Source organism: Falco cherrug, chromosome 3 (assembly GCF_023634085.1).
Source record: "Falco cherrug isolate bFalChe1 chromosome 3, bFalChe1.pri, whole genome shotgun sequence".
NCBI lineage: Eukaryota > Metazoa > Chordata > Aves > Falconiformes > Falconidae > Falco > Falco cherrug.
The window spans coordinates 23724557-23745897 of NC_073699.1; the positions used below are offsets into that span (position 1 = coordinate 23724557).

At 33.5% G+C, this 21341-nt stretch overlaps 1 protein-coding gene across 3 annotated transcripts in view; it reads left to right on the forward strand.

Annotated features, from left to right (window-relative positions):
* The window catches only part of CSMD3 (CUB and Sushi multiple domains 3), a 726530-nt gene that overhangs the window by 449098 nt on the left and 256091 nt on the right, over positions 1-21341 (forward strand). For all 3 annotated transcript variants that reach the window (XM_055706136.1, XM_055706138.1, XM_055706139.1), the window contains 3 exons: positions 5822-6037; positions 6660-6848; positions 20481-20650. In XM_055706136.1, the coding sequence (XP_055562111.1) occupies positions 5822-6037; positions 6660-6848; positions 20481-20650 (575 nt within the window). The remainder of the gene's footprint in view (positions 1-5821; positions 6038-6659; positions 6849-20480; positions 20651-21341) is intronic.

The window sequence follows — 21341 nt, forward strand, 5'->3', positions numbered from 1 at the left end:
AAGGGTGGTTAAAGGCAGGTTTTAGAATAAACATGTAATACTGGTTTTAACTTTTCTCAGAGAAAGGATCTTAGTAAGAGTTATTTCAAAGAAAAAAATAGAAGACATGCAGGAGGGGTTAAAAAATGCTTAGGACACAAATGGAAGTCGGAATTTCCAGGTAGCAAAATTTCCTTGAAAAAGTGCATCCTAGTTGCTTTTAGGCGAAAGCTTGGGGAACTAGATAAGAAGAAATGGGTCAAACTTTTATATTCATGTTGATATTTTATTTTAAGTACAGGAGTGACTGAGTAGTATTCTTGTACTATGAGTGGAAACAGCTAGAGAAGCATAAGAATTTAATTTTAAGGGAAGGACAGAAATTAGGATAGGTGTCACAAGAGAAACTATATATATAGGTTGAGCTGATAAGAACTTAAGAAGGAGAACTGCATCTGTAACACTGGAAAGAATATAGAAGGAGGACTGAAAGAGAGAAGGAAGGCAAGTTCAATTCTGGATTTCATCAGTTTTCTCTGTGAGGGCATGAAAACTGTAACAAAATATACTGCTGATGTATTCCTCTAAGAAAGAGTTATTGATAACATAAAAAGACTTCCCTCACAGAGAATTGTGCTGCTCTGTGATCCCCTTGTTCTGTTTTGTACAAATAGCATGATAATTCCTCATCTAGATGTTAAATCACTCTGACTGGATGTCCCATTTAAAACTCCTTAAAGTGTTAAAAGTGGCAAAGTGTATCTCTCAAAATTACTGCTCCAGCTATTCTGCAGTCTCTTTTTACTACTGAATGTTGCCATTGTGTCAATATAATTTGCTTGTAAATATTCACAGTTGAAGAAGTACTCTGAAATTACTGAGCCTACATCAGATGCCACATTTGCCCTTGTTACCTCTAGGTATAATACATGTCTTTTAGAGTTGCAGGAATATAAGGTACTATGGATCTTTTGCAATTGAGAAAGGATGTGGGAAGAATATAACTGTTCTTCTGAATAAGCAAGAAAGACTGATGAAAAGTGTAAGAAAACGGTTAGCCCTGTAGTCATTTAGTTTGCACCCTATCTGAAAAGCCATTGGATTACCAACACAAACTATAATCTGGACAATGAAGAGAAAAACAGAGGTGGTTAAAAGTTTCGCTTCATGGAGTAATATGTGACTGAGAATTATGCAAATTCTACAGTAAACATGGGCCCAGATTAAGCCAAAATTTTCAGGATTCTTGAAAGACATTTTATTAACACTATTAATTTTTCTTAAATTAAAAATGTGATTATGAAGGAAAGCACTTGGAAAAAATGATCTTTTTCTTATTATTAAATCTTTTTTTTACTGAAAACTCATCTAGAGAAATACTTAAAACTTGGGATAAGTAAAAGCTGAAAGTCTCAATATGGTTACATTTTATGTGAGGCTATTGAAAAAACACCATATATAATCAGACATCTGAGAAAACACATGCAGATATACAATATACAGAGAGAGCAATAGTATAAACATACATATTTAGAAGCACATACACACTGATACTTACGTATACACACATATATTGATACAAATCTTGTTTGTGTCAAGTTTTATATTATCATAAAAATAAATATGAATGCTATGTTGTAATTTGACTTGGGCATTTTGATTCATGCTGCTCAAAGATCTGCTGGAAACAACTGAAGAGATTTGCTGTGAGTAGGAAATAGGAAATATATTAACTTCTCATATTTTGTTCTTGTTTGCAAAAAGCTATTAATATTGTAAGTTCTTCCTGTAGTACTGCATGAGGCAGATAGTTCTCCTTTTATGGCAGTAAGTCACAGGCTTACTTAATGTAACTTGAAACTTCTAAGGGTAAAGTTCTGTTGTCTGAGTAAACTAGTCCATTAGGCACTTCTGTATTTAATGGACAAGTATGTATGTCTTCAGTATATGAGTCATCTCACTCTGAAAAAAGTATCTAAAGTAGATGGAATGAGCCATCTCCTGAAGGTGCCTATTTAACTTTATCATCTGATGTCCAGGGGGTTTATATAGTCCCCAGATGTATTGTCCATGGGGAAACTGAGTGACTAAGTCTTAGATAGTTACCACTTGGGAAAATTAATCCAACACACATGAATGGGTTATTTTAAAGTAAGGGAGAAAACCTTTGCTCTGAAAATCTCATTTTCTGCTTTATTTCATATCTAATTTAATTCCATCTTCAGAATCTCAAGGAGTATCTTCTATTGGACATCAACTAGTGATACGATTTTTAAAAAATAATTATTTTTCTCTAGCTTTTTTTTTTTTAATTTGTACTTTCATGTCGGATTGCCAAGAAAATGTATATAACTATTAGCTCCATAATGCTGTGGGATACTTCTTTAAACACACATATTTATGTTACAACTTCATACTGCTGTTACATAGTAGCAAGCAATTAAATGCGTATGTTTAGTTAAGACTTGTATTTTACACTTGGATATGTTGTATTGCTAAGAAAAACAATTTCTGTGTTTGTATATACTGCCTTTAATAATCTGCAATATTAATTTATATATTAATTTTACTGTTCAAGTGTATCTAAACTTATAGAATTCTGGAATGATTTTTCATTTGTGTTCATGTGGACCAGCATTATGATTCTTGAATGTTCATTAAAGCTTGGTATTATTTTATTTTATTTTTTTAAAAAATTGTTACCTAGGGAATGGAACATGCACTTTAAATATGGTTAATATGTCTAGCAATTTGTATTATTTACGAAGAGGAAAGGAAACATCTATCATGACAATAATTATTGTATTTTGTCTGTGGTTATTTGATGAAATGAAATTTGTGTAATATCAGTGGTGTATTTTAAATCATTTACTAATAGAACAGTTAATTTACTCATCCCCTGACAGTCTGGATGGCAATATTGAGAAATGACTGTACAGTGTTATGTCTTCCCATCTTCATTTCAGATTTTAAATATTCCCTTTATAAAGAAAGGGGCATGTGAGGCAGAATGAGAAGGTATCTACCTGAACATATCTTTTAAAATTCTTCTCTGGAGAAGATACAATCTGTCACACAGCATATATTAATGTGATTAGAATATTTTTTTAAGAAAACTAAATTGTACAGCTACCACTGGGTTATACCTTGGGGTTTTGCTTAGAAATGTCATGGCAATCTGGAAAACTGATTGAAACATTCCCTTGAGTTAAACCTCGAGTTTGGTGTTTGAACAATGCTCAGTGAAACTCAGCTGTGATTTACAGGAACTCCATTATTTTGGGTTACTACCATAAAATATTCCTTTGCATATCTGACTTTGTTCTTGCAGTATACATGCATGCATAGAAAGGGCCAAAATTAATTTGGAGTGCAGTAAATGCAACAAATATGACCTGAATTTCAGCCCTGTTATTTATATCTATATATATATATATCTATATATATGTATCTATCTCATGGTGTTAGCTCAAAATGTTGGTAACCTAACTTTGAGTCTGAAAAGCAGTGTGTGATTTTTGCCATTTTATTGCCATCTGGGATGCTCAAAGCAGATGAATGGCTTTGCTCTTGTAATCATTAAATTAAGAGTTTTTAAAATCCAGAATAGATTTCTTGGATTATCTAGTTTTATCCTATGCATAAAACACAATACTATCCTGTAACGTTTATATCAGTGCTACTAAGTAAGGATATGTTTATCTGGATCCGCAAGCTACGGCAAATGGGAGGTGGGCAGGAGGTGGAGCTATAAGAAGAGAAAGAGATACCAACTTGAAAAAGCTGGTAGTTTTCTAGTTTCTTTAAAGGGAAACACAATCTAGAGGTCTTTAAGATCTAAGGAATTTCTCTTTTGCTCCCATTTGTATGTCCGGCTGACAGCAAGACTAAGCATGTATTTCAAAGGTGCTAATATGTGCACACACACATATACAGCTGGTCACACAAACACTGACAGAGACAAATGTCTTCATTGGCATGCACAGAAACACCAAGACCACTGAAACAGCCATGGACATCGCAGGCAGACAAATCCTCTTTTACCAGCTGGGCTGAAGGGAACAGAAGTTTGCTAAGATTGGCACAGATTCACACATGCTAATCCATGTGCTCCCACAACCTTCCAGGTTCATGGCTTAGGACTCAGCCCCCAGATCCTAGTCCGTCCAGGTACTGGTCCCCTGTGACCAATGGCCCTTTTTCCAGTTGGCCCTGACTTCACCCTGCTCACCAGGCAGCCCATGCTGATGTTCGCTGGTGGTCACACATGTTCTCACACTTGGGACAGAAGACACACTTGCACAATAAACAGTCAGGAACAGTGTTTAAAAAGAACAGAGGACAGGCTGTGGTGGTTAGGTGCAGGGCTTAGTAAAAGAGGCTCAACTCTCTATTTTCCCACTTTTTTCTCCCCTATCCACCATGATCCCTCCCCTCACCTGCTTTTGGCCCAAAATGTCCCACAAAAAGTTTTGCAGCCTACAAATGCCATTTTAAAATCTCATATTAAGTTTTACATAACTTCACAAATTCCCTCAAATAGTCCACAGTAAATTTCTACTCTCCATGAGACCCAAGAAAATCTTCTTTTCCCCATTCTAACCAGTCACTAAGTTCTGGTTGAACTGCTATGAGATTTGGGTGGTACATTCAATGGCCCATCTATGAGAAACTTGAGTTGTCTTTGTTACTGTCTCCACTAAATCCTGATCATTAAAATGTGTGTGTGTGTGTATAATTTATCACTTCTCTCATTTCTTGTGTTTTCTTTCGACACTGAAAGGTCCTTGACTAGGTATCTTCATAAACCAAGTGTCCTTACATTCCAGATACCCTTACAATCTCTGTTTACTAGGTATGATTGAGTTGCGTTAACATAAATGTCTAATGCCATTCAGACAACCCCAGGGATCCAGTATTGTTAAGAAAACTACAAAAGAAATTTATCGAGAGCTTCTGAAGGTGCACATGAAGTCTAGAAAAGATAACGTCCAACACCTAAAGGGGCATGAGGGTCCTATGTGTAGAAAACTGAGTCAAGCACAGTATATCTAGCTTCAAGCCTGAATCATTGGTTTATAATGTATATGATAATACTGAAAGAAATATTGTATTAGAGGTCTCCACAATCACTTAAGGTAATGAATGTCTTAGCCTGTTTCTTTTTCTTGATTTTCTGTGCATTCTGCCTGAAGATCATGGTCAAACTCTTAGTTACAGAAATGCAGAAAAAGTAACTTAATTCTGTGTCTTGACCTTTAAGTCTTTTTATTTGTATTGTGTTCCAGTATATATCTTCCTTTCTAGATGTGTGATTTATATCTGATGGTTTGCAAAAAAACCCAACCATACTGTTGACATATATCACATCTTATTAGGAGACCTCCCTTTTTTTGGGGAGGAAATGCTGCTGTACTGTATGTGCTATTAGAATACATCATCTATTTTATAACTTCTACTGCTGCTATACAAGGATACTGCTTCCTGCAAGAAATAAGGTTTATCTTTCCCATTCTGCCGTAAACAGTTTGCAATTTTGAACATACATGGTGCGTCATTGGATTTTACATAAAAAATTAAAGTGTATGTCTCTGAATTCTATAAATCAAGCATCCATATTTTGCAGCTAAAGGCAAAATGAAAGGTGTGTCAAAACAAAAAGTCCTGCTGCCAAGATAATTCAATACTAAAGTCAGGAAATTTTTACTAGTTTTTAGAAAAATTCTAGTATCTTAATTTTCTGAACCGTGATTCATAATGAAATGCATGAATTTAATCCTTAGCTTAATTACATTGATGTTAACCATGTGATAAGTAAATCTAATTCTACATTTTCTCATAGGTGTGCAGTTCACCTTCTACACGTTTCATTTGGAAGATCATCATGACTACTTACTAATAACAGAGAATGGCAGTTTCACACAGCCATTAGCACGTCTGACTGGCTCAGAGCTTCCTTCACCTATCAATGCTGGTCTCTATGGAAATTTCAGGGCTCAGCTGCGCTTTATTTCAGATTTCTCAATATCATATGAAGGATTTAATATTTCTTTCTCTGGTAAGGAAATACCTGTCATACCGGGCTTCTGAAAAATATTTTTTTCAATATTTTATATTAAGGAGGTGAGAAGTTTAAAATTGAAGTGATTTTGATGAATACATGTACTGTATTGTAAAATTGTACAAGTTGTTTCCTAAGTGCAGCAATTCCAAAGCAAGCAAATCTCTGTGCCTCTGTATAGACATTTCCGCTACGTGATAAATATCATGGCAGTAAACTCTTAAGACACATTATCAAGCGAGGGAAGGAAACAGAACTAGTCTAATTTCAGTTAGTGAAATGCCAGATAAGCACAAGTGTCAATTATTTAGGCATTTATACTGGGTCATTGTTGTCATTTGTTTTATGTACCTGGGACGTTTATGGCTCTTACAAGAGTGATAAAGCATGTTGTGTTACGCATCTTAAAAACATTGTGAATGTATTCATTAGTCTTACTTTTAATGTAGTATAATTGCCAATTTACCATTTACACATTCATTTTGGTTTTAAATCTGAAATCTGGATTGACAGTCAGATGGAAATACACAGAAATTACTAGACTGCAAGATGACAAATATGACTGTTAGAAAACATGCTGTTCTCACTCATACAAGCTGAGTTGCTCTCTTGTTTTCAGAGTATAATCTTGAACCTTGTGAAGATCCTGGGATCCCACAATTTGGTAACAGGATAGGATTTAATTTTGGAGTGGGAGATATTCTGACATTCTCCTGTTCATCTGGATATCGTTTAGAAGGAGCTTCTGAGATTATTTGTCTTGGTGGTGGCCGACGAGTATGGAGTGCACCTCTGCCAAGGTGTGTGGGTACGTGGTCAGCTGCTTTCATTTGCTTGTATGTGTAGTCATTGTCCATGGATCTGCAGATTTACAGCATGGAAAAGCATGGTAATACACCTCTTACTTTTAAATGTACTGTCACATTCTCCATATTTCCTTAGTCAAATTTATTTAATATTTACTTAATGTATTTAGTATTACAACTATCAGTGCACTTCATAGTCTGTACTTGAAAGAATTTTAAAATGAGGGCACAATGCTTACTCTTATTTTGATTAGTACGTTAGGAAAACTGGTTATAAATTTATACCAGCATTTACCAATTCAGATGCCAAATAATTGACTTTTTTTTGTAATTGCAAGCTTCCAAGTGATAAGTGTATTACAAAATCATTTAAGTGTAGTTGTAGCATATAGACCAGAGTTACTTCATAAAATCAGGTCCATGTATAGGAGTGCAGTCAACCTGGGCTTTGTAAGTTTGAGAACTGTATCCTCAGAATATCCTCAGAACAGTTATTCTGGTTTTAATATGGTAACTAAGATAACTGAGAGGAAACACTTTCTGGTGGTTCCTAACACTCTACTCACTGTAGAGGTAGCCTACATACATAGCTTTGACTAGAAACTTAACTTTTAATGGCTGATGTTTTCTGAGCTGAATTCTTCCTAAATGCCTTGATTTTAAATTCTGTTGAAAACTGTTAAAAACCCACAATCTATAAAGAGTAGGATAGTTACTTAATTGTCTTATTTATGAGTATATGCTATTTTGAAAGGTTTATATATGAAAATATCTGTATCGATGTGCATTTAAGTATTTAATTTTTTCATACTGAATTGTACAGTAAAATATAAGTTTCAGATATTGATTGTATAATAACTATTGATTGATTATGTGCTTGCTTTTATCCAGTGTTAGTTACTGTATCAAAATTTTAATATCCAAACTATTCCTGTGCTCACTTTGGTATAACAAAAGTTCTGAATTTGGTATATACATTAATGTATGTATGTAAGAGATGATTTAGAAGCTGAGTCAGTGTAATGCATAAATAACAGTTATTTTTGTGTTGGGGTTGATGAATTTTTAACCATACTAATAATGAACAGTTGTGAAGACGGGTTAAATTTTAGTAATAAATTTCTGGAAGTTAGTATACTGGAAATGAATTGGTAAATTATCTGCAAAGAAGAGCTTGTGCAGAAGCATAAATGAAAAACATTGTTATTTAGTTTTCATGACATAGAAAATAATGTTCATGTTTGTGTTTGGGGGGGGTGGGAATTAAGAGAAGAGCTGGAACACAAGGAGTAAATTCTTTTCCAGTCAATGTATTTTCTCCTTATCTTCAAAACTGAAAGATGATTTCCAGTAGAATGACTTAATCAGCCATTCCCCGCGCCCCCCCCCCCCCCCCCCCCCCGGCCCCGTAAATATGGTGCTTTTGTCAATAATATAAATATACCGCCTTTGTCAATATGGTGCTTAATTTATATAACATAACAATGAAATTCAAACAACTGGAGAGTAGAAATTCATGTTGACCACTTCTATTAGATTCAGAAAAACACACATTGTTACTGTTGCTTGTCTTTGGCATTTCCTGCCAAAGTGATTCATGAGCTTTAATACTTCTGATTTTATATACACTTTCACGTACACACAACCTCAATGGGAACCAACCACTATTCATAGTATTTGTGTTCAGCTTGTCACTGCAAGAATATGATATAAGACAGAAATAGATAAACTGGAACAAGTTTGGTGGTGGGCCACAAAGATGGTTGGAAGCTGGAGTACTGATCCAGTGGTGAAGGCTGAGAGAAACTTGTCTTTTCAGCCTCAAGAAAAGAAAGCCTTGCGAGAACCTAATAGCAGTTCTCAGTAGCTGTGAGATCATTAAGAGGATAGAGCGAGATTCTTCATGGTAGATTATGACAGAAAAATGAAAGGAAAAGGCATAAACTGAAGTAAGAGTTTCAGACTGAAAATAAATGAAACCTTTTCACAAAGAAAATCTTGAACAGTGGAACATATTGCCTAAAGAGTCTATGCAGTTCCCATCCTTGGAGGTTTTCAAGATCCAACTGGTTGAATCCCTGAACACCTGCTGTGACATTTGGCTTGAGCCTGCTTTGACCAGGAGGCCAGACTAAAGACCTCCTAAGGTCCCTCCCAACTTGAATTTCCCTATGTTCTTGATCCTATTTGCTCTTGATAAGTATAGTTGAGTCCTGTGGGTCATGATATTTTGTCTGTTTTCTTAGTAAACGTTTATAACTAATACCTGTGCACTTTTGTTACATATCTTAGGTTTCTACTTTCAGCTATGTCTTAGTCCTTTGATAGTACAAGTTTCATAATTTTTAACTCATTTTGTGGTCTTTTCACGTGTCAACCATTTTGTTTTCTTTAAAACAAAACTTTGTGGATAAGGCAGTTCACTACAGAATACCCTTCCAATAGGTGATGGTGGGTAAGACTGCAGTAGTCTTGGTCTCCTTTGCCAGTGGCGACCTCCTAACAGTGTTTTTGCTGACATGCACAATCAAAGCCTGTTTTGTATCCTCAATCACTGTCAGACCATCATGCCAATCTTCATGTTATATTGCATATTTGTTTAACTTCATGCAACAAAACCCCACTAGTATTCTGGATGTAGTACTGTTCTTAAATATTTTTGGATGTTCTGAACACACGAAAAAATATAGTCACACTTTTGGACCGCAGCGTCACCACACAGAACCTAGAGGACACTCACTAACATGTAGTATTTGTTATAGACATGCTCAGGCTTCTCTAGATAGACTTAGCTCTGAGCAATGTAGACGGATGCCATATTTCACCACTTAGCCTGCAATCCAGGGGTCCCTCCCAGGGGTGGATGCATTTAGCAGTGTAGACACAAATAATGTGTAAATGTGCTTCATTAGCATATGATAAAAGTGCTTCAATTCACATGATAGTCACAGTTCTAGTCATGTGATGTCAGATAGTGTTTGCAGCCTTCAGAAAGAATAAAGGAAAAATTAGGGTGTCAGAACAATCGGTGTTATCTATGACTGATTCCTGGTTCCTAGTTGACATGGTCCTGATTTTTTTCTGATTTTAAGACTCTTAAGAAGCACAGAAGTTATGACCAATAAGAATCAATTTTTCTGGTGGTGTTCATATGTCATTCATGGGCTATAAGTGGACTTTGCAGTATATTGGACTACTGGTAATACTGAACTTGACTAAATGCAAAATTTGAAAAATCAATGGAATCATAAATATCTTTTGAAAATTACTTAAACAGGAAGAGGCTGAATTTAATGGATTAACAGTATTTTACTGGTCAATGTTTACTATTTTTTTTTGTTTCCAATCCTTAAAATACACTGTGATTTGGCTTATCAGATCCATTAGATTGCTTGAAATTTGCCATGCAGTTAAATAAAATAATCCTCATTCTTATAACTCATTTTGGTAGTACATGTTTATAGGTTCATGTATTCAGTGTCTCTTCTGGTTATACCTATCTCTTCTACCATTTTTTACCTGGCCAAAACTCTAGGTAAATTATCACTCTTCTCATCTCCCTCTTCCACCTCGGGCAGACATAGCAAAAGGCTAGCCCATCAGTTAAAACAGTCGTCTTCATGAGTCAGAGTTTCATACCAGCATTCATCCAGTGCTCTATGTGCTGTAAAGAAAAATAGTAATTTAGTTTTTTCATTACAATTACAGACAATTAACATATAAAAAACTTGCCAACTTTTTTTCAATAAAACTGAAAATATTTTCATGTGAGATCCTATTAATTAATTAGTTAAAAAATATCTGTAAGAAGAAAAAGTGAAGAGTATGCATGCTAAAAATTGATCATATAATTAAATTAATGTTTCAAATTTTGTATTAGTTCTATCCTGCTTTAATATGTTAATTAATGATCTGGAAGTGAACTCAATGATAGCATTTGATTTGAATAGCTACAACCAGAAGAAAATGTTGAAGAATCTGAGAAACATTATAAGCTAGATGAATGAACAGATAAACCGTATAATAAAATAAATGTAAGGTTGATAGATGCCATGAATGGGAAAGAAGAAAAAACTCATTGCAGTTGTACTTCTCAGTAATTCTAAATGAATGGCTTTACTTAGGAAATTGACCTAAAAACACTGAAAACACAATAAAAATGATATGGCTATTTGTATAGAAGACTGGGGACAGAGACTGCTTGCAGTAATTAATAGTTTCACCTAAAATATTTCCAAATCTATTGCCATAAAAATACTCTAGAGCTTGTAGGAGTTCAGAGGAGGGTTAGGAACAAAGATAATGAGATTGTACACATTTTAATATTAAAAGAGAGATGATGAAAGTGTCTTTCTATAATAAATGGCAAAAGTAAACTAGATGAGGAGATTCAGTTCTCTTTTCCATTAGTGCAAGAAAAAGGACCATTTAGCAGAAAATAATACTTTAAAAAAGTAAACCTATTAGAAATAAGTAATTTTCCTGTCAAGATTAGTTAAATTGTGGAAATAGTTCTGGTTAATGATATAAAGAAACTAAAAAAGCAATTGTAGATATAGGTGGATAACATTATTTGGAATTCTTGCCAGAATATTTATCAAGCGAAGGCGGCCAATGTGCTGAGTCCTGAAGCAAAGTAGCTAGTCATAAGTGCTAAACCAAATAATTTACCATTGAATCAGAAGCCATCTTCCTCTTCTTGCTCAGAAGTTGGATATAAATTATGTATTTTAATTAATATAATTATTTTTCAATTTATGAAGATACTATTTTTTCAACACTGAATTTGAGATTATGATTTAAACCCCAAAATTTTTAAATTTAGATTTAATAAATATAAAAGTAGTGTTCAAATAACAAACAAGTATTTGTTACTGAATTTGTAAAGACGAACTACTGAAATGATGACATCTGAATTTCATAGGACTGATACGGTGCTGGAATAATTTTTATAGCAAGTCTTTTCTACAATTACAGAAATATTTTCAGTATTTTTATTTAGCTGGTTCTGTTAAATGGCTAATAGCTCTAAAGTTGAGTAACTGTTACAGAATTAATACTGCTATTTGTAAATCCTGATGAACATGGTAATTACAAATGACCACATTCACTAGTTATGTGATTAGTAGAGGTTCACAAAATACATGTGTCTTGTTTATATAGCTGTACAGCGTTCCTGATATCCTAAAGTTACCTTTATAGTAAATGTACGTATTCTCAGTATAGTTAAGTCCACTATATGATTGAGCTCATTTGGGGGGAGGTGTCTGTAGTCACTTGTGAATTGTATCACTTGTGTTTCCAGTATATGCCTTGTAGTTTTAGTTAACTAACAAAAATGTTAACATACTGCATTTTTTTATTTTTAATTTGTTTCACTTTCGTTGGCTGGTGTTTTAGTATCTAAATGAATGTTCCTTTTCAATACATCTAGAGATGTGTGAAGAATAATATTGTGTGAAGAAAAAATCATAGTAATAATTGAGAAATTGATCATTTCGTGATTAAATTCTGAAATCTTTTATATTTATTTAAATATACTCTCTCATGATTAGCAAGCAGTATGTTGTGGTTTAACCCCAGCTGGCAACTAAGTACCGGGCAGCTTCTGGCTCACTCACCCCTCCCCAGTGGGAAGAGGAGAATTGGAAAAAGGTCGGGGAGGGGGTTGTGTTGGGTGGGGGTTTTGTTGGTGGTGTTGTTGTTGGGGTTTTTTTGTGTTGTTGTTTGTTTGTTTGGTTTTTTTTTTTAAAAAAAGAGACCTTACAACTTTCAAGCAGAAGAGACACAGGCAGTACTCACATTTTTATATCTTAATGTATTGTTATTGTAATGAAGCCAGCCATACTGGTGAGCTATTCAAAGTTTTTGATCTACTGTTAGCATCTTTCTGTGCAGTTGATTAATAGTCATAAAACATTTTTGTTGTTGTAGTTTTGTTTTGTTTTCCTTATTCAGGCAAATTCCTCAATTTTTCAAAAACATTCAGAAATGCACATGATAGGAGACAAGAAAGAAAGGAAAAGTAGTAGCAGGAAATTTTGCTCTAGACTACTTTTTTGAGACTGGTTTAGGGTTGGATATTTCTAATAGTTTGAATAGTCTACAAAATGACTATGAAATAGTCTGAATGTCATAAGATCTTAATCTACGTGAATGGGTTGACCCCAGCTGACTCATGAATACTCAACCCAGATGCTTGCTCACTCCACTGAGCAGGATGAGGGAGAAAATAGGAAGGTCAAAAGCAAGGGGGGGGCGGAGCGGGGAAGGGCAACCCCAAAACCATGAAGTTGTGGGTCAAAATAAAGATAGTTTAATTAGTAATGGGAAAAAAAGATAGAAGTGATGCAAAGGCAGTCACTCACCACCAGCAGACTGATGCTCAGTTGATCACCAAACAATGAGTTCTTTGAAAATAACTTCTCCAATTTTATTGCTGAGCACGACACTCTATGCCATGAAATATCTCTATGGTCGATTCAGGTCAGCTGTCACAGCTGTGTACTCTCTCAGCCCCTTGCCTACTCACTGCGGGGGCAGCCTGAGAAACAGAGAGGGCTTTGATGTCGAGCAGGCACTGTTCAGCAGTAGTTAAAACATTTGTGTTATCAACATTCTTTTGGTCACAAATCTAAAACACATACTGTATAGGCTACTATGAATTAACAGCATCCCAGCCAAACCCAGTACAATCTGTAAATAAATGGATGTATCTAATAACTAAAATACATAAATAAATAAAAAATTAAAAAGGTCAAAAACCTTTAAATTGCTTGCTTTGAACTCCAAAATGGACAGTGGATCTCTTTTTGGTTTTTTATTGAGTAACAGATTCTTGGAAAATATTTGAAGTATGAATAGTTGTTCACTTCTAGGTTTTTGTAGAAGCTTTGATTTTCCTAGAAGGAAAACCTAAACTCTGGATTAAGTCCTAATTAATCAACACTTTCAACAACGTCTTAGGCGCATGTCTCAAGGTTGTGATACAATGTGCAGGTATCATCTTAAGTTTGTGAATTTGTGGTTCTGATGCTTTCAGAGTTAGATATCTCTGCCTAGTGCTCTCTATCATTTTTACTGCCATAGTTAGCTTACAAGAAGCAATTTAATTTCTTTTAAATGTGTTACAGACAGTAACAAACAAGCGATTATTGTTGCTTTAAAGGGAAAATAATGAAATAGATAAAATTAAACATTTCTGATAATCAGTAATGGAGTGAAGATGATTTCAGATCTGTAAGAATACTATTATCCTTTAGTTTCATGTTTTATTCAAACACTAACTATATGCAGTGTTCTTATTCAGCACACACACTGCTTTCTTGGAATTACCTTTATTTCTAGTGAAATATAAGAAGTGGTCTCTTTTATGCCAGGATTTCTCATGTCTTTTTTTTTCTCTTCCCTGATGTCTTCCATTTTCTTTTTTCTTTACTTTTTTCTTCCTCTCCTTATAAGGCTGTCCAATAGCCAGGTTCCATTACCTTTCATTATAACTGTCATGTCAGAGTTTCTAACCTGTAATTGTTTCTATGTCTATGTAAAGAAAATAATCTGATCTCTTCATAGCTTCCCAGTTGTGTAGGGCCTTTTCCTTTGGCTTTCTCAGGACCATACAATCTCTTTCCAGTCTCCTAACCCTTAACTGGAAGACACTGATTTTAAAATCTTCTTTTCTTGTGCATATAAGCTACTTGCATTTATGTTTCTCCTTATAACATTTTCTGTCCATTTATTTCAGTTAGTCATAAAGTCTCTGATGTTCTGGTCATACAGAATTCCAAGGACAGTCCTTACAATTATGAGAAGGAGACAAGCACACACTAAAAATCTATAGACAAATCCATTCATTTATGTTATGTTCATTGCACACTTATCAGATAATATTGTACATGGATCTTTGCTGGTAAAGTTTTTTGCTACGTTGACAATTTTTTCCTGTTTACTGATGTAGCTTCTTTGCAAAGCTTGAATTAAGGTGCTTTTCAGGAAATACCTGGTGAGTGAAAAATAGAAATATCTGAAAGGTTATATTGTATCAGAGAAAAAATAAATGCAGTGAACTGAAACACAATTATGGGACCAATGGAGTGAAGATTCTACCACAGATATGTCTGCAGTAATTTGCAAAGTTACTTAATTAGCAGGAGAGACATTAGCTACCCTCTGCATATCTTATTCCATATTGCCATTAGAGTCTTGCTGCAAAGCTTTATCCATTTCTGTGCAGACAAAAAAAAATTTAAGACAGGTTATTTTTAATAGTTTTGGGGTTTAGAAAGTGTTCTTTTGCTAGTTTTAACTAAGTTTTTTTTTAGTATGCCCTATGTTTTGGCACCATGAAATTTCAGTTTAAGAAATGTAGTATTCATTTGTAAATTTCTTATTGATTCCTCTCAGAACAAAGTAATCCTTATCTTTCTTTTGTTTTTCAGAAGTAAATTTATTCATTCAAATATTTATCCTATCATTCTGCATATTTTGTAGTTCTGTTATTTTCTTCAGGGATAAGATATCCTGACCAAAGCAAAATACAGCCAAAATACAGCTAACACCATCAGTTATCATAATGGCATTATAATATGATAAGCACTTCCTTAACATTTCTTATGCATTTTAATATTCTATATAAAGTTTTAACTGTTCCTGTTCACTGTGTGGAAATTTTCAGTAAGTGCCAACAGTTCTCAAATTATTTTGTGTTTGTTTGTTTGTAAGAATGTTATATTTAGTTTAAAGGCAAACTGTGCACATTGGTTGTTTAAGTTGTCCTAATATAGAGTGTGGTTTTTAATACATTTTACATTGTTAATACTAATAGAGAAGCTCATTTGTCATGCTATTTCTCCATCCTCCTTTGGTCAATTGCAATGCAGCAGCATATTGTTAAAAGTGTATGGGACGACTCCTCATTCTTGTCAGGTGGAGCAATTAATTATGAAAAATAATTGTAATAATGTAAATGATTTTTTCTAACAATGATTTCTTTTGCATTTGGCCATTTTAGTAGAAACATTAACTTGCTGAAAAATTATGTATAGTTCCTGAAAGCAGGACTTTCCCAAATCTGACAGTAGATTTCATTATAACATAAACAATGCAGTCAGATAACAGACAAAAAAGTATGTGCAAAGTATATCAAAAGTCAATTTAATACACAGTCACGTGAATTTTTGATGTTCAGATCAATTCTGATGTAGATGCATGTACTGCAGATACATAGTAAGAAAATGCAGTTAGTCATTTTTGAGTCTATGGAAGGAAATTTCTTTTGGAACAATATCAAATAAAAGTAAAAAACACTTTTCTTCCTGATTGAAGAAGACAATGTTCCTTTCATTTTATCCGTCAGAATAGGGTTCCCTGTACTTAACTCTGTCAGGATACCAAAACCACCTGGAAAATTTTGATGAGCTCATAACTCAGGTTATTCAGAGAAAAAGAATGCTTCAGTCACAACCTAATCCTTCCAGGATTGTCTTGTTATCTGCTCTTTTGACAAGGGTACATTTTCTTATGTCTGCCATCAGTTGAAGAGGTAGAACTTCTGAAGATTAACAGTTTTATAAGAAACAGTTTGTTGAGCACTGAATTTAAATACACATTCCAAAGTAACTGTTGATATGCAGTCTGCTACCGCTGTTGGTTAAAGATAAAGTCATCCTTAGAATGCTTCCACTTATTTGCCCAATCAAGCTGCTGCAATGTGCTTAGTCTCCTAACCAAGAGATAACATCTTTTTGAAAAACAGAATTACTGTTTGTGGCTCTTATGTTTTGATTCCAAGGGGTTGTTTTGAAGAAGATAATGGCTGAATTTCAACCTGTAGCAGCATGTCAATTATTTTTTTTTCCCCCCGATAATATTTATTGGTGAGGATTTCATCAGCTGAATTGTGAGAAACCTTGCAAAATACTCTTAAAAGAGCATTTTTTTAAAGCAATTCATTAAATAATTGTTTTTGAATGGTTAAATTACCCAAACAGATGCATTTAATTCCTTGGTTACAATAACAAAGGCATTTTACTTCATTACAGCATTTAAATACACTAATAAATAGTAGTTTAAACTCATCTGGTTTATGATGGAAAGGTAGAATGAACACACATTCATAACCTGAGGCATAACAGTAATTTCTTATCAAAATTTTATTTATACTCATTTTATCAGTATTTTCCTTTCATTATTTTTCTTTAAGTTTTTGTTTATTTTCCTGTCTAGTACTGACATGATTCTATATTTTTGCTAAAGTCCAGAAACAGTGATTTATTTCAATCTTAGTGTTACATCCTTGTATTTTATATAAACCTGAATTAGAGCCTTTGTAAAAACATAACTGTATGTTAGAATATTTTCCCAATTTTTTTTTTCCCTACAAGCAAAATGTGTAGGGTAGATTCTAAGTTTCAGCTGAAATAAGTGTATTTTGGGGGGTATTTTTGTTTGTTTGTTTTTTAAGCTCTGTCACTAAAACAACCTGAATTTCCTCTCTGTTGAATAGGGAATGTTACTAAAATGCAACAGTATAAGCCAGTGCAGAAACGTTTGTCATTTGTGGTAACAGCTCTAATGGTCACAGCCTTTCTGTTCATCAACGATTTTTCCTTCTGAAATAGTTTTATCCCTTTTCTCTCTTCTATATTTCCCTCTTTACATATTTTCCATTAATTTTATCCTGATTTGCCTCTTCAGTCTCTTTATCTGTCACTCACTGTAATGCTTGTTAAAATTCTATTCCAAACACTTTAAACAAATGACATGTTTAATAAATGTATTTATTTTGAACTTAAGAACTCTATTAACATTTTTTCCCTGACACTTTTTTACTCAACACTTAACTGCACATAGTAGTATTATGGGGTTTTATTTATGCTGTCATATTAACATCAAAGAATAGAGGGCAACCATAGGTTACCAGAAGTTCCATGTAATTTTAAGCAACTTAGCTGCGTGTTCATGTTTATAGATAGAAGTGGAGATTGGCAGATAGAACTACCTACGGTATAGTTTTGAAAGTCTTACAATATTAATCACATATCTTCCCTGTTTGATTCAGCACTTACTCAGAATTATACTGCTGTTTTTCATGGGTTTGGTGTTTTGTGGTTTGTTTTGGGGTGGTTTTGTTTTGTTTTTTGGGTTTTTTGGTTTTTTTTTTTTTGTTGTTGTTGTTGGTTGGGGTTTTTTTAGTCATAAATTGCACTGGCAGGAGGCAAGTAGAGAAGCCAAGCAGTAACTGTTGATTTTGTGAGAATCCCTCTGAGAAGTGTACAAAAGCAGCTACTATTGTGGGCTGCAGTGTGTTCTTCAGTGTGTGCTTCTGTGGAACTTTAATTATATAACTGAATGCTATGGGAGAAATTCCTTTACATGTGGTTTTCAAGACTGCTGTTACTAAACTTGCTTTCTTGTCTGCTATCACGAGGATTGAGATCACACATAGAATCACAGAATGGTTTCATTTGGAAGGGGCCTTTGAAGATCTTCTAGTCCACCTCTCTGCCATGGGCAGGGACATCTTTCACTAGATCTGGTTGTGCAAAACCCTATCAAATCTGACCTTGGCTACCTCCAATGATGGAGCATTCACAATTTGGAACACAGCATTCTCCCTCTAAAGTAAGAAAAGTACAATCAGATTGGTAAATATTATGACATGAAAAATTGCCTTTCTTTTAAAGAGGAAATATAGCATTGTTCTCAAATATTAGTTAATGTCGTAACAGATAGCTCACTGCTGTGGTTCAAATTCTTAAAAATTGCTTTGAATTACAGTTCTGACAAAACCAGGTTTTGGATCAACTTAATACCATAATTACCTTGTGCCTTTTGACTTTTCTTTCTGTCTGGAATGGGAAAGGATATCCCACAAACTTGAAATTACAATCATCTTACTCATATGTGTTATAAATCAAACTGACCTATGCATCTTCAGAGTAGCAAATAACCATTTATTTGAGAATTAAATAAAAGGATAGACATGATCCTGTGGACTAGAAGGTTTTCTGCTTCTGCCTAGATTATATATATCCAGCTGTTCTAAGACAAAGTGATAACACCTGAATTATTTGAGTATTTGTTCTGTATGGCAATCTATTTAAACGTAGTCATCAAGCGTTTCTTCTGCTTTAGTCTGTTCCTGATTTGACTTTCTGGACAATGTTTGTTTTAGCTGCGTAGACAGAACAGTTAATCAATGGGGTTTTTTTCATTTAACGTACATATTTCATATACAAAATATGTATTTCAGTATTCTGGATTTTGCTCAAACAAGTCTGGGGAGGAATTTATAATAATGCTAGTAAAGAACAGTAGCTCTTAAAATAGATATCATGGATTGTTTAAACATCTTTTCAAACCATTAAAAGTACCACACAGTTTTGCACAATACAATTACTTATTTTGTGAAATTATAAACTAATGAATTTCCCTGTTCAAAAAGACTGGGCTGCATGCTTATAAGATTGGGTAAGATAAATGGCAAGAATATTGAATTGATCTTGAAAAACAAACATAAACCCGGAAATTTTAGTGTTACAGTTAAATTTAAAATTAATCTAAATATCTTAAAAAGAGAGGAAATTCTCTTGTCCTTGCACTGTAATGACCACATATCAGGACTAAATAAAAAGGAAGGAATTATAATAGTTTGTCAGCATTGATTTTAAATACCTGGCATCTCAATACAAAAAATGTCTTAATTAAAACTATGTTAGTCCAAAATATAATAGTAAATGAAGGTTAGTTATTAATGCCTAATATAGCCCTGCCACAATTTTATGTTTTGGTTTGTTTTTGTTTTGTTTTGTTTTGGTTTTGTAATTAAACTTAATCATTAAAATCCTTAGTTACAAAGTTTATTTTTTGGAATAATAATAGTATTACTTGGAAATGCTTTGTTATACTAATTTTTAATTCTTAATCTTAAACCTAATGCTTTTTTATACTAATTTTTAACTCTTAATCTTAAACCTATTTCATTCCTTCTTCTGTCCTCCTCCTTTGTCTATTTTTTTTTTTTTTTCTCCTGGGAGTTACTATTGTTTCTACTTGTTTATTAATATTTTTTTTTCTATTGTTCATCTGGTAGATATAGTTTAACCCTTTTTCTAATGTAATTTATATCTTTAGCTATGTTGTTATTTTATTAAATGTATATTAGATAAAAAATGTTTTTTTCATTAATTTGTGAGAGAATGTGTGTATCTGCATGTATGTATATTTATACATGTGCATGTATATAAAATATATACACATATAAACTTCTAGAATACTTTTACTTTCATTTCATTTGCAAGTCTTTATGAATTTCTGTGTTGGAGAAGTAAAAATAAGTGTATTTCCTCCAAAACAAAATTCAAGAAAGATCCTTTAAAACATTATACTTACAGAATGTGCCATTAATATAACTCTCCATATTATTTAACATACCTTTATTAAAGTACTGCCATTTAGAAATATTCTTGTAAACTTCAATCACTGTCATGAATGTATATTTAGAACTAGATTTTAGATATCAATAAATGTTAATAATGCTGAACTAGATTGCATTAACATTCTCATTACCACCATTACTAAAAATGTTTATGTTTGCCATTAAAATATACCCTAACATTCTCTTTTAATTGCAGCTGAATGTGGAGCCTCCACGACAAATAATGAAGGAATCTTACTGTCCCCCAATTATCCTCTTAACTATGAAAACAACCATGAATGTATTTACAGCATTCAGGTGCAAGCAGGGAAAGGAATCAATATTTCTGCCAGAACCTTTCATTTAGCCCAAGGAGATGTTCTTAAGGTATGTGATCATGTAATTTATTTGTTATTTCTAATCTTGTATTTCCTCATGTTGTTGATCTGTCTGTGATAGTACAGTATCAGGTAAGTTTATATTAATCATATTTTCGAAAACATGTATCTAAACCAGTTCCATTTCTACAGTTAAAAATTGGGCCACCTGAGGTGTTTCCATAATATCTTTCTTGTATCATATATTTATGACCACATGTATTTAAAAAAGAAATTAAAACTGTAAACCAAATGTTGCCTTAATGTGTATTCGTATTCTATTTTTAGTGTTAAATATTCATCAGTTACTTTTTTGGTGAATTCTGTTTTCTTCCTTAGCATCATGATAGCCTAAGCTGTGATATAAACATAATAAATATTACACCCAGAAGCTTAATTTAATGAACTGTCTACATACTACATTTTGCACAAGAGGTTTCTGCTTTAAATGACTCGAATCTTGTGTGTTATGTAACATCTCCTGCAAAATGATAATCACAGCAATTACATGTGAAAAGAATTTTTGCATTAAACAAAGACTCAATAAAGGGGAAAACAGTATACTAGAACCTTCCACATTTGTGTAGAGTGAATTCACCCTATAAAGTCAGTAGCATTTACTTTCTTTTGTTCATAGATTTTATTACTGTACTGCCCAAAATATACCTTTCCAGATGTGTACATTGCTTAGTCAACTACAT